This window comes from Ambystoma mexicanum, chromosome 1q (genome assembly GCF_040938575.1).
Source record: "Ambystoma mexicanum isolate Mex_15411 chromosome 1q, UKY_AmexF1_1, whole genome shotgun sequence".
In the NCBI taxonomy this organism is placed as follows: Eukaryota; Metazoa; Chordata; class Amphibia; order Caudata; family Ambystomatidae; genus Ambystoma; species Ambystoma mexicanum.
In genome coordinates, this window is record NC_090922.1 from 701,067,774 (window position 1) to 701,080,680 (window position 12,907).

At 38.5% G+C, this 12,907-nt stretch overlaps 1 protein-coding gene across 2 annotated transcripts in view; it reads right to left on the reverse strand.

Annotated features, from left to right (window-relative positions):
• The window catches only part of KIFAP3 (kinesin associated protein 3), a 1,278,226-nt gene that overhangs the window by 1,102,305 nt on the left and 163,014 nt on the right, over positions 1-12,907 (reverse strand). For both annotated transcript variants that reach the window (XM_069641307.1, XM_069641308.1), the window contains 2 exons: positions 11,384-11,483; positions 9,438-9,562 (listed from right to left, as the gene is read on the reverse strand). In XM_069641307.1, coding sequence (XP_069497408.1) covers positions 9,438-9,562; positions 11,384-11,483 — 225 coding nt within the window. The remainder of the gene's footprint in view (positions 1-9,437; positions 9,563-11,383; positions 11,484-12,907) is intronic.

Sequence of the window (12,907 nt, forward strand, 5' to 3'; positions counted from 1 at the left end):
TAGTGACATTGGATGTAGCCTCACTTTATACAAGTATACTGCAAAACAAAGGATTGGAAACAACACAATACTTTCTCAAAACCAGGTCTGTCTAATTTTTACAACAAAATGACATGTTACTCGAAATGCTTCATTTCACACTTCACAATAATATTTACACTTTTGATTAACAAATCTACTGACAAAACCAGGGCACGGGAATGGGTGCCAAATGTGCCCCATCATATGCAAACCTCTATGTTGGGCACTTTGAACTTGAACATGCCTGGAGACATCATCACTTTACCACCGAAAACAGAATCATTTACTGGGGACACTACATCGACGATGTGCTCATCATCTGGAGGGGAATACGTCAAACCCGAAGAATACTATAACTTTTTGGACCAAAATGATTATAATATCAAATTTACACTTACAGAGAGCATCTCTTCCATCAACTTCTTAGATCTATAACTGCACATCAAAAACAATTCAATCCATTCTTGATTACAGGTGAAACCAACAGCAGTTAACTCCATATTACATGCAACCAGCAATCACCCTGTGCACGTTATCCAAAAACATTGCATTCAGAGAGCTTCTGCGCATCAAAAGAAACGGCACCTAGGATGAGGAGTTTGAAAAACATGCGCAAGCATCTATGCAAAGATTTAGGAGGAGGGGCTACTCTACACAACATTGAAGGAAAATTTACAACAAAACCAAACTAAGACCAAGGACAGAACTACTTACAGATAAACCGATCCAGAGTTCATCATTCGATCCACAAAAAGTACAGTTTATCACAGACTACAGATCTAATATTAGAACCTTGAAAAGAATTCGGACAAAACAAACTGGCAAATCCTCACATCAGATGATGACATTGCACCACAATTAGATGACAAAGCTAGTCTCACTTTTCGCAAAGCTCAAAATCTCAATGACCCACTTAGTCACTCACATTTTATAAGAATAAAGGAAGAATCATGACTTTCACAACTATGGAACAGACACAAACTTAAGGGAAATTCCAAATGTGGAAAATGCTCAGCTTGTCAGCATTCCATTAATGGAAAAAAGAAAATCCTGTTTCCTAACGATATCTTATCATTTATATCTGAATTCATCAATTGCAATTCAAAAAATGTGCCTTTGCCAAAAACTATATGTGGGAAGCACCACTAGACCACTCAAGTACGGAATACAAGAACATTTGCATAATATCAAACATGAAGATATCAAATTCCCACAAGGATTTCATGCTCAGCAAAAACATCAAGGAGAATCCAAGGATGCCATAAGATTTTTTGGAATTGAAAAAGTCTCCCCGTCATCACGAGGCGGGAATTTGGAAAAACTACTGAGATCCAAAGAAGCAAAATGGATCTGTCTACTAGACTGCTGTCATACTGGTCTAAACGTAGACACAGATGATTACTGTACTATAACCATATACAAGAATGACCACATTATAATCCCAATTAGAAAATCTGAGATATGTGCTTTCCCATCAAACCATGCACAAAAATCTCATATATAGCATACATTTCATTTTTTCACTTATTAGATTCCCCCTTTAGATTTATTTCCCTTAAGAGAAAGTAATGATCTAACAAGATCAACGAAGGCAACAGTATCAAATCTGACCCTCAAAGTCAGATCCTCATTAGTAATCAAACTCTGCCTCTACCTAGTCAACCTCTATTTTTTCTTTTGCCACTTAGACCATAGAGAATATTTCATAAACCCCTTTATGGGGGGAGGGAAAAAAATTGAGCATGCACACGCTTAGACGAGTGCCCTCCTAACTTTCACTATTAACATTTTAAATTTTCATTGAGTAAGTCAATTAGGAATAATTATGAGCGAAACTAAAGTGAAGCGCTTAAAAATGATTCAATTCTTACTAATGTAAAATTGTCCCAATACAAGATGTCCGCCACGTGATGACGTCATCGCGCTTCTGAACGCGACATCACACCATGATAAATACGGCAGCCATCTTTGTTTTGACTCAAGGTTAACATGCAGCAAGTGCCACGCTGAGAATTAGACCAATCTTGAGATTTTTTCAGGTAAGCGCTTCCCTAAATATGTTCATTTGTAACCTGCATGTTAGCTATCCTATACCTATAGAATTATTTCAAAATAACTGGTTACAATATTGGAATGTGTGTATCCTTGTAGGCACCTATTCTGAGTAAGACAGAAGTAATGTCACCCAGAGAACAACTTTTTCTAATAAGTACCAGTATCTGTTAATCTAAGTAAGTAGACTGTCGCTCTTTACTCTAAGAACTATTAAGGCAAAGGTACCCTATTTTTAGCTTTAATCACTAGTACTCTCATATTTTGTTTACAGCATTCAAGTCTTATCTAAGATTATCCTCTTGAAGAACCGCTGCAATATTCAGTGGGGTGGTAACACGTTTTGAGGACAGTGCTTTAGTGAAGACATTTAAGAACAAATTCCTTTATGTTTGAGGACAATATATTTCAAAGACATTTGAGAACAAAAAAAATCCCTATGAAATATAATAGAGGGTGAAGATCACATACAATTAATCAAATACCTCTATGAAACAATAGAGAAATCAAGACTGCAGGACAGAAGACATTGTCATATCAATGGACATAATTCCATTCAAGTTTAAGTTTGGAAATAATTCACCTCTATGAATTTGAATAGAGGGTTCTCAATAAATACATTATTGGCGCAACAATCCTGATCTCCGGCATTCTCTTTGTTGAACTTTCAAATACTGACCAGCCTCAGTATAAGGAGATCAGAGTGCGGCATTTCACAATCAACAATTTTCTGTTTTTCTAATAAATAACTAATACAGAATCACTCTAAGTTGCTTTTAGGCTGATAGTAGCTTAGCTTTTATGTACTGCATGTAGTTGGGAAGGAAGCTTATGGGGTTAAGCACTCTCTGCCAAGAACTGTGTGTGATCTGCAGGTCACAGGTACAAATCCCTAAAAAGGCCAGGTCAGCATCATTAGAAGGTTGTAAACAAGTACCAACTCAATAATTGTACACAACTATGTTCTATTTAGAACACTCTGGCAAAAGCGCTACATAAATAAGAAAAAGATTACGATTGCATACTTTGGTTTACTGAAAGGGGTATGGCGGTGATATCAAAATGTAAATCACATAGGCAGCAGTGGAGTGTACACAATTATGTACCAAAGTGCCCCAACCCAAATAAGTTTAACTGATATTAGCACCCCAGTACGAGATGCTGCTCTGTTAGAATTTCTAGTTTTTACAAAAATACAATTTCACACCAGTAGAGAGCGAATCTCATTAAGTCTGCCAATTACTTTGCGTTTCCCAGACACACAGCCTGTGTGACTTTATCCCGACTTCTCAAAAGTTGTTAACTTGTGTTTGCCACAGGACTTTCTGTACTGTTCTATTCTCTATCCTTCCTACTGTGATCTTTTTCCATGTAAAGGATCTTCCATGAAGCTGCTTGCATCAGCTCTTTCCTTTTATACATATGCTCCAAATCAGTAAAGAATAAAAGGACGTCTCCAATACCTTCCTCTCAATGGGTAATATTCATGGTGGTAAACTGGTTTATCTTGTATTCTGCATGTTTGCTGTTTAGCCAACTTTGGACAGCAATACTTCAAATAATTAGCTTTTTTTTCAAAATGTCATTATTTTAGTTTGAAAGAGTTAATGTCTGTCAAAAATAATATATGAATTTAACAATTGCCTAATGTTTATGGGTGGAGCTGGAGAGGGTGCAGTTAGCTGCAGGAAGAAGTTGGTGCTTTACTCTGTTTTGCTAGGAAAACGGTCCCTCCAGCAATACAATCAACTTCCCCTCAAAGCCTTCCTCTGGCGGAGTATGTAGCAGTGCAGTTAGCTACGGTTAAGTGCTGTTGACCAACATGCTGCTTTCTGCGTGCCAGTCGGTGCTACTGGTGTTCCCAATTACCTCCCGATCCTACCCTGTTATTGAAGTAAGTTGCACAAGATTACTTGTTTTCACATTGCTGTACTTTTGTTTTGATGCATACAACTTTCATAGTAAGATACAACTTTCATAGTAAGATGCCTTCTCTTTCTCCAATTGCATAGACTCTGAACAACACTGGCACTAAACCCCCTCCCCTAAAAATAATGGCAAGATCACAGCATGTCATACCTCTTACGGCATCTCAAACTTAATATGTAGTTAATATGCCTGAAATAACTACATGCCAAAGCCCGCTCCGCCTCTACATCATTTGACAATAACTCCCTGCTTAGCTTGTGCTACAGTTTACAATAAGGTAAATCTGTTTCTAAAACTGTCACAGATGCAACAGAAGTCTATGATCCCGCTCAACCTGTAGTGCAGGATCTGGTGCAAATGGTGTCCACTAAGCCAGTTTTCCTCAGCTGATTTGAATGGCACACCTAGCTTTCTTCCAACTGACAGCACCACTTCACCAAATGTAATATCTACTCTGAATAAAGTAGAGTAAGCGCATAGCCTCCATAGTACTGCAGTGATGCTTACCTTAAACACCATTATCAAGATTTGCATTCCATCTGTAACTTATAACAAGCACAATGTAAATTGTTAAACACGATTGCCCAGAACACAAAATCTTGTTCATGTACCTGAAACTGTGAACAGATTGCTACTAATAATTCACAAACTACTCTTCCGTCACAGGAAATTCTTTTCAAGGGAAATGGTAAGAAAATCTATCTCGCTCCTAGTGTTATTCATGCACAGTAGGAAATGTTCACTTAAAAATAGTATACCTTCTAATGCCAGTTGTGTTGTGATTATGAACTGGCCAATGGCTCCCCCAACAATAATAAACCAAACGAGCAAGGGAAAAGAGGAAAAGGCAGTTTACTGCCAACTAGGATAATTGGGTCATCAAAAGTCCTACTCAGTGCAACACTTTTGTCCGAAGTTGTTTCTGTGGAAGAAGAGGTAGATACTAGGCTCCAGCTGGAATACCCTCCAATATCTATGATTATGACCTCATTGAATTGGAGATCCAACCTAATTTTTCTCAGCAATCTGGCCAGGATCTGACATGGGCCAAACAAAATATCAAATGGAATGCCTTTAACTGAATATATCCACAAACCTGACAAAAGTCTTAGAATTAAATCTATTGTGACCAAATCTGTTGAAGTTACTGAAATGCACGATTTGCCAGCATGGAACAGTTGAATCAGTCACATATTCTAGCCCTACTAAGTGAACATTTGTCATTAAGATCCATTTCTACTAAAGATATTGATTATGTGGAACTTGTGTAAACTGATGAAATAAAATGGATGAGAGTTAATTGCTATACTTCGCACATGGTTGACTACATCTTATCCTTCTTTCCCTTCTATTTAAAATGTGGATACGAATTAGAAGCTCATTTGCATAACTTGCCTGGTTTGGCCTTTCGAAGGGAAAAGTTAGTCAAGAAAGGAAACCTTATTCGTATTACAACATTCATATTTCTTGTACAAATGCAGGAAGAAAAGTGGAGTGTGATGCACTTAGATTAAGCTGCCAGGATAACCTTTCTAAGCAAGATTGGTCTTGGCTACTGAATTTATTGCAGTCCAAATGTTCGGCTCGCCCTTAATATTTCGATTAATAGTATCAAGATAGCCTCCTAGAACTCAAGGTCACTAATTTTTTTGATAAACGTGATGGCCTTACATCTTTAAATCCTTTGATTTCGTCATGATCCTGCGATACAAAATAAAAATACATGCTGATGGCTTCACCATGTTTAATAAGGCTGCCGTTAGTGGTCGCCTCGGCAGACCCTCTGGCAGATTGATCAAAGGCATATGCTCCACTTTCATTACTAAGGGGATCAATCAAGGGTTATCCGTATATTCTAGCTGTAATATCAATAAATTGTCTAGAATCCGTTTGGCCAATTAACGTATATGTCCCTCCTCGAGGAATATGCACAGAAAATATTCTGAATAACATTGAAAAGATAATTTCAAATCCAACGAAAGTGTCAGAAGATTTAATCATTTTGAATGGGGGTGATTTTAATGCCTGGTGTACGACTGATGAAGATTCCAAAATAAATCAACTTGTTTTGAATAATAGCCTCCCTAGTGCAAGGCTGATTAAGCCTAGGTGTAATAAATCAGGGAGAACATGAGGTGGTATTCCTGGAGGACTAATCTGGGGGGCAGGCGCTAATAGTATGCGCTTTGATTATGTTTTTTCTATCACAAATCCATTATTGTGACATAATCTCATTGTTGTTGATACAAGAATCCTTTTTAAGTGATCATTCTATATTTCGGTGCAATTTTAATACTCAGGAAAGTATGTGGCCAACGATAGGCAAGACCTGTATTAGCAATTTGGGGTAACCGAATTGTGTGGACACCTAGAAATATAACTGCCTTGAATGAGTATATAGCCAGAAATCTATGTAGTAGCAGCTGTCCGTGTGAACAAGCACATCTGGAAGAAATATATGCATTGATTAGTTAGTTACTTGACATCTCACTTTGGCCCTGTTACCCTCAAACTCGAAAACCTATGATGCTGCAATTATTTTTTAAAAAGAGAATCCTTTGACTTAACAGAAAAAAATATTCTTCTAACAGCTTCCAAGGACTCATGTAAGGCTAGAGTTCTGATGAAGAATTACAAAACATATAGAAATTGGCTTAAGATACTTCACCAATTAATCTGCACTGTTCATTAGCAAATCATGATCCAAGTCTTGACACAGCATGAAACCTGGAAATTCTGGAAAATCTTTGGCAAAAGTGATGGTCAGGCAGAATCTGGCCATATAAATACTATTGATGATTTTACTTGGACATTGTAACTTCAATGTCTCCACCCACTCTAATTGAAACATTGAACATGTTAAGCCTCACACTTTAGGCATAGAAGAGGACTCAATTGAAAAGTGGGTCAAGAAACTAAAAGGCTCCAGTGCACCTGTGCTCGACATTGGGGTAAGGTAATAAAATAATGCTTGTTTCCAGAGTCCTGGCATAAGTCTATTTTTATTCCCATTCATGAAAAAGGGAATAGACTGTAACCATCCAATTACAGGCTTCTAGTGATGCTTGACGCTTCTGGTAAGCGGTTAGCAGCAATAGTACTGGAAGAATGAATTGGGCATCGAATCATCACTTGCAGCATATGATGCAAACAGGCTTTAGAAAGAATTGCCCCACCATCCATAATATCTATGTTCTGGAGAAACTCAGTAGAGCTAAAATGGGTTTTAGTGCCCCTCACTATGTTACATTTGTTGATTTAACCTGCCGTTCGATATAATATACAGAGGCAGACTTTGGACTAAACTAATTACTAATTAAGTCAGGCACCCAGTTGGGACTTCTAAAGGCGGTTTACGTTTTACAGAGTAACTCTACAGTCCAAATCAGTCTGGATAGCTTTGGAAGACTATCTAAATCTGTGCCCATCAATGTGGGTTTAAAGCAGGGGTGCGGTTTAGCACCTCTGCTTTTCAACCTGTACGTCTCAGATACCCGACGTCCTTAATCAGTTGCAAGCTTTTCCACCTAAAATTGCTAAATCGACATGTCTCCTGCATGGGATATGACAATTACGTTTTGCGGGATCACACAGCAGTTGGGATGAAATGTGTGCTAGGTGTTCTCATGAATTATTCTAGGGAACATCTGAAAATAAATTAAATAAAGACCAAGTTTATGTTGTTCAACAAATGTGGACTTCATTTGTCTAAGAAATGACATATTCAAGACACTGTATTTGATAGCACGGGTCATATCCTTAACTAGGAGCTTTCTTTGCTTCAAAACAATCAGAAACTAAAGACTTTCAGAAGGACTAGGTTTCTCCAAAAAACAGGTAAAATTAAGCTGTTTGTAGAGCATCATGGATGTTTCAGCTATGGGGGCCTTCTCCTAATCTATAAGAAACGTTTGAAACCTGGCCTATTACATGGCACTCAAGCTCAAACTTTACAGAAACTGTTTTGCTTCGATAGGCTGAAGGGTATCTTCTGAAGAAAAGTATTGTGCCTCCCGAATTTTGTACGTGTCCATTCTATTAGGTCAGAATTGGGACAATGGCTAAAACAAGGAATATTAGAATTATTCTAAAAATGTTGTTGCAAGCCAAGCTACCTCTTTGTAAATTTTGTAAGTTTTGTGTTAAATGTCTGTTTACTCAAATTTTATTGTTACGCCCGAAAGAAAAAATTACTACACTTAAAACATCTAGCCCAAATAATGTCTTTTGTTTTGTAGAAGCATTAAAGAAAAAACTGTTTGAAAATAATAGGACTGAACATAATGGAGGTTGAAAAACATAAAAATATCTAAGAACTCATTACAGTGACTGATAGCTACAATCAGGCACAACAGTGGTTAAATTCCCCTTGCAAGAGCTCAGAAGAAAATTCCTGTTATCATACTTTAATCCATCTCCTTGTCTTGCGGTATTAGGACAGACGTGATATCCCCAAAGATCAGCGACTTGATCGCCTTTCCAAGAACAGGGAAATGCTTCAATCTGCTAGATATATTTTAGCTTTGTGTGACAGGCTGGTGGTCATATATTGCAGTTATTTTAATAACTTTGTTTTTACTTTAGACTAGATTAAACCTACCACCTGTTGGTTGCGATGCCTAGGCAGCAATCAATTGTCTCTTATGATAGAAATAATCAAACTGTGGTCGGAAATCGAGTACAAGCATTTGAAAATGAAAACTTGAGGATGAATTTAAAAACGTGCAGGTTTATAATACATTGAACATCATAATAACTGTTTTTGTATGGATGTTAATAATCTTCTCTGAATTATCACAAATAAATGCATTGCCTGCATTTTTTATATTAATAATACATGTGAAAAGTTTGTTTAACTAAGTCACACTATACAAAAATAAAGTAAAACATGTATATGTTCATTAGGCCCAGTTCATTGCCCAGCAATTAAAAGTTAACTTAAAAAATAATAATACAAATAATAGTATTGTAATGGCACTATGTTTTTCAGGTTATCCATTTCTCAGACAGAAATTAAAACCTTAACCAGGCTTATCATGCAATCAACTGTTTTTTAGCGAGACAGGACTTGAGTCATGAGCTTTTCAGAAGGGTAGTATTTTGGAAACAGAAGTGTGCTTCCATGGCAGAAATTAAATTCACACTACTGTGAACCCCACTGGTCTAGTGGCAGGAAGAAGGAATGTTCTCAAACCTTATGAAGAAGACTGAACCATAAGGGATACCAAATACTTGATTAAGAAGGTTTTTGAATGCTCTTGAATGGTTAGCTGCAGTGAATACTAAGCAGTACCTTCCTCAATCGTTTGTTGACCCTTCACCAGGCAAAGGCAATCTTTTGTTAAACTACTTGTGATAGTTTGCCCAGATTACCATTAATACAAAGGAAAACCAGACCCACAACACCATCACAAAAATGTGCATAAAATGGATATTTGCTTTATTCTTTTTCGATAGTTCTTCCTGCCAGAGGTCATGTCGTTTCAATTCGTGATCAATGATGTTCATGCAAAGGGCTCCAATTTTGTAGTGCGTGATCAGTCCATGAAACTGGGAAAAACTACAATAAACAAATAAGAAAGGCAAAAGTCAAGACAATAACAATTACTAGCTTTTAAAACAGAACGAGTTAAAATAAACATGGGGCAATCACATGCGGTTTTCAGTGTGTAGTTCAATAAAACTACATAAGATGTTTGCACATTAACAAATGGTTTAGCTGATCATTCAGTCCAAACTAAAGTAGTGGTATGTGACCATGGTCCAGTTATAATCTTTCTTTCTAAAAATTAAAGACATGAATGTTTGAATTGATCCACATGAATGTGATCCTTCGCTTATTTGCTACATCACGTGCTTTTCATTATTTCTCTTTTCCTTACTAGTGCCTGGGTTACCCTCATTGTTAGGACACATTTCCAAAGTCCTCTTGTGAGAGCTTAGGAAGGCCACTGTTAGTGCGCATTCACCGTTTCCTTGAGTTAGCCCCGACTACCACAATGGAACAGGGCAGTCTGGCTTCACTCACTCCTAGGAGGGGACAGGGGTTGTACTTCGAAACAGACACACACCAACACACAATACGGGAATTGTTTACACAGTATACTTAACGAAAAATAGAGTATTTTCTAAAGACAAGCTGTAGGAAATATCTAAAGTAAAAGGAATTGCTTAAAACAAGTATTATAAAAAGATGTGAAATTGGTCCAATCAGTAGAATACAATTGTACAGGTGGCTAAAGTGTTAACGACTTTAGGAGAGTTTAAAGCGTTATGAAGTTTAGAAATCTCAACAATAAAAGGCAAGTATCAAATATCAGCACAGTGTGATGAATGTTGGTGTCTTGAAATACTGGTCAAGAGGAGAGCTCCTGCTCGGCTAATACAATTAACAATAATTGTTCTAAACTCTAAGAGGTAACCGAAGCCCACAGAAGGGCAGGTTGAGGATCAAGAAGGGGGGACACAGGGAAGTAATGTGCACATTTTGAGGATTCTGCAGATCAATCTGATGGGTCCCACGAAGGACAACTGGTCCACAAGATGCTACTTGTTCTAGGACAGTCTAGAGTCCCCTTGGTGGAGTGCACCCAGCGTTCACCAAGACCACGACTTCCCCCTGGAGAAGTGCCCCCATCTGATTGTGGCAAAAAAAAAAAGACCACAATATTATATTAAAAGCAAAAGAGAGGAGGGATGTCGCATGCAATGTTAACAGAATCAGTTTTTGTCCTGGCCACACACTATGCTTCAAGCTAGAACAATAATACATCATGGTGAAAGCAGCCTATGGGAACGGACCGTGCATGTTGTACCCTATCAAGCTGAAAATAGCAGTGCAATATCATGTCCTCTTTTTGAGCAACCCTACAATGATGTTCACCAAGAGAATACGCTCTGTGGCACATCCTATCCCCTAAAGTACTTCACTACCAGATCGGCTCCCTCCTTAAATTGAGTGTCACAGCTCTGTCACTGCTACAAACATTGAGAGGTCTAGTTTTTCATTTTACTTATAAAAAATAAAAACCTCTAAGTTAGATGGTTACACAGTCTTCACCACGTTGTGCAAACAGCACTCCAAGAGAACAAACCAAGCACCCCATTAAGTGCCTGTGCTTCTGAATCCCTTCCTCCTGCCCCCGATCAACGACCCCAATCCTCGTAAAATAAAATGTATTTTATATATAGCAGTTCTAAGGAACAGGTACATCCAAGAATTATAAAAATGTAAGCTGTAGCAAAGATGTAGGATATTTTTCTACTTCTCAAGCATATTTGCATTGTTTTGGTTGGAACCATCCTTTGGAAACTAAGCTAAAGATGTAATACAAGTATTAGGAATGTGTCAGTTATGGTTGCCTATAAGTCACACACTTACCTAGAGAAGCAAAAGAAAATATAAATAATGTTAGTTGCAAGCTCAACACTTTGCTTCCAGTCTTCTCTCAGTACCCGGGCTAGAGCTCCCAGTGAGGTTTCTAGATAAGGAAACCAGAAACAGTTATTAGTATAAATACATGTTTATACAGCTGTCATTGTAATCAATAGTTTTTGCAAAACCATGTGAAAGCTAACTTGGGGCGGAAACTGAGGAAATCTGGGGAGCAGGGTAAGATCAATATGCCAACCAGCACAGACTCTCCTGTATACATGTGTGGGAAATTGTAGCAGGGGAAGAAAACTCTAGAAAAATTATCCGAAAGAAAAATTATCCAAAAGAAAGATTTACTATGAGCACAATAGTTGCCTGAAAAATACAGTGAAAAACATGTCCTGACCGCGGATCGGTCAAGGAAGCAGGGCTTTGAAACTGGTGCACAAAACTTGGCCTGGAATAAAAAATGCTGAAAATGACGCATACCTGCTGTGCATTCTTGGCATATACATTCTATTCATGAATGAACAAACTCACCTGCATCATTGCTCGCTGGATCTCTCACTGCCATGACACTACAGCTTGATCTCAAGTTGACGGTCAGGTAATTTGAGAAGTTATGGCACAGTGAGAGGCAAATAGCTAATCAGAACAAGCTAAGCACCTAGACCTAGATGGAAACTTGGGCCATACTCATGGGGGAGGAGGTGGGACCATTAGGCATGCAGCAATCCGAAAAACAAAATCTAATGGGGAAACAGACCCACCAACCAAAAGACTAAGTGAATGGCCCAACTATAAAAGCACCACTAGAACTACAACTTGCCAAAGTCCAACTAAAAGAGGCAGAAGCTTTTTAACTGTAAGGATGTTAGGATGGCATTTCAGAGAACCTAAGGTAACCAAGGAAATGGGCCGCATCTTGGGAGAACAGGAAGTATCCAAGCCAAGTGAGTTAAACAGAAGAAAGTGCAAGGCTTATAGGAAAAGGCTACAGTAGAATGCCTGCTGGGAACTATGACCCAAACATTTGGGGTTGGGGGAGGGTGGGGTGAGGGGACAGGCCTTGAGAAAAGGCTGCGAGTGGCCTACTGGAGGCCTGATCTCAGATACTCTGGGTAGTCCCAAAGTCACCACAGCTAACAAATGCTTACAGAGGATCCTTGGCTGGGGATCAAGAGGGATATTTATAACTGCAGCCTGAAAAATACCTAGATCAGAAGAGTCGAGGGGGGGGGGGAAATCATATTCAGTGGACGCCTAGGACAAGAGAGGAAACTACAAGGTCTTCTCTTGGCAAGGAGGATCAACAGTCCTCTAGGGCAAGAGAGGAAAAGGAACAATCTAACCCCAGTAGGAGTGCATCAAAAATAAAACAAGTCCCTGGTGGGCTGGGCTAGAGGTCACCATTTGTGGATTAATGCGTGCAATGAGAGGATACCCTGTTCCTACACTAACATCTACACAATTCTGCCATCATTTCGGTGCTAGTGTGCCCTTACGATTGGGACCAGAATGATATGCAAG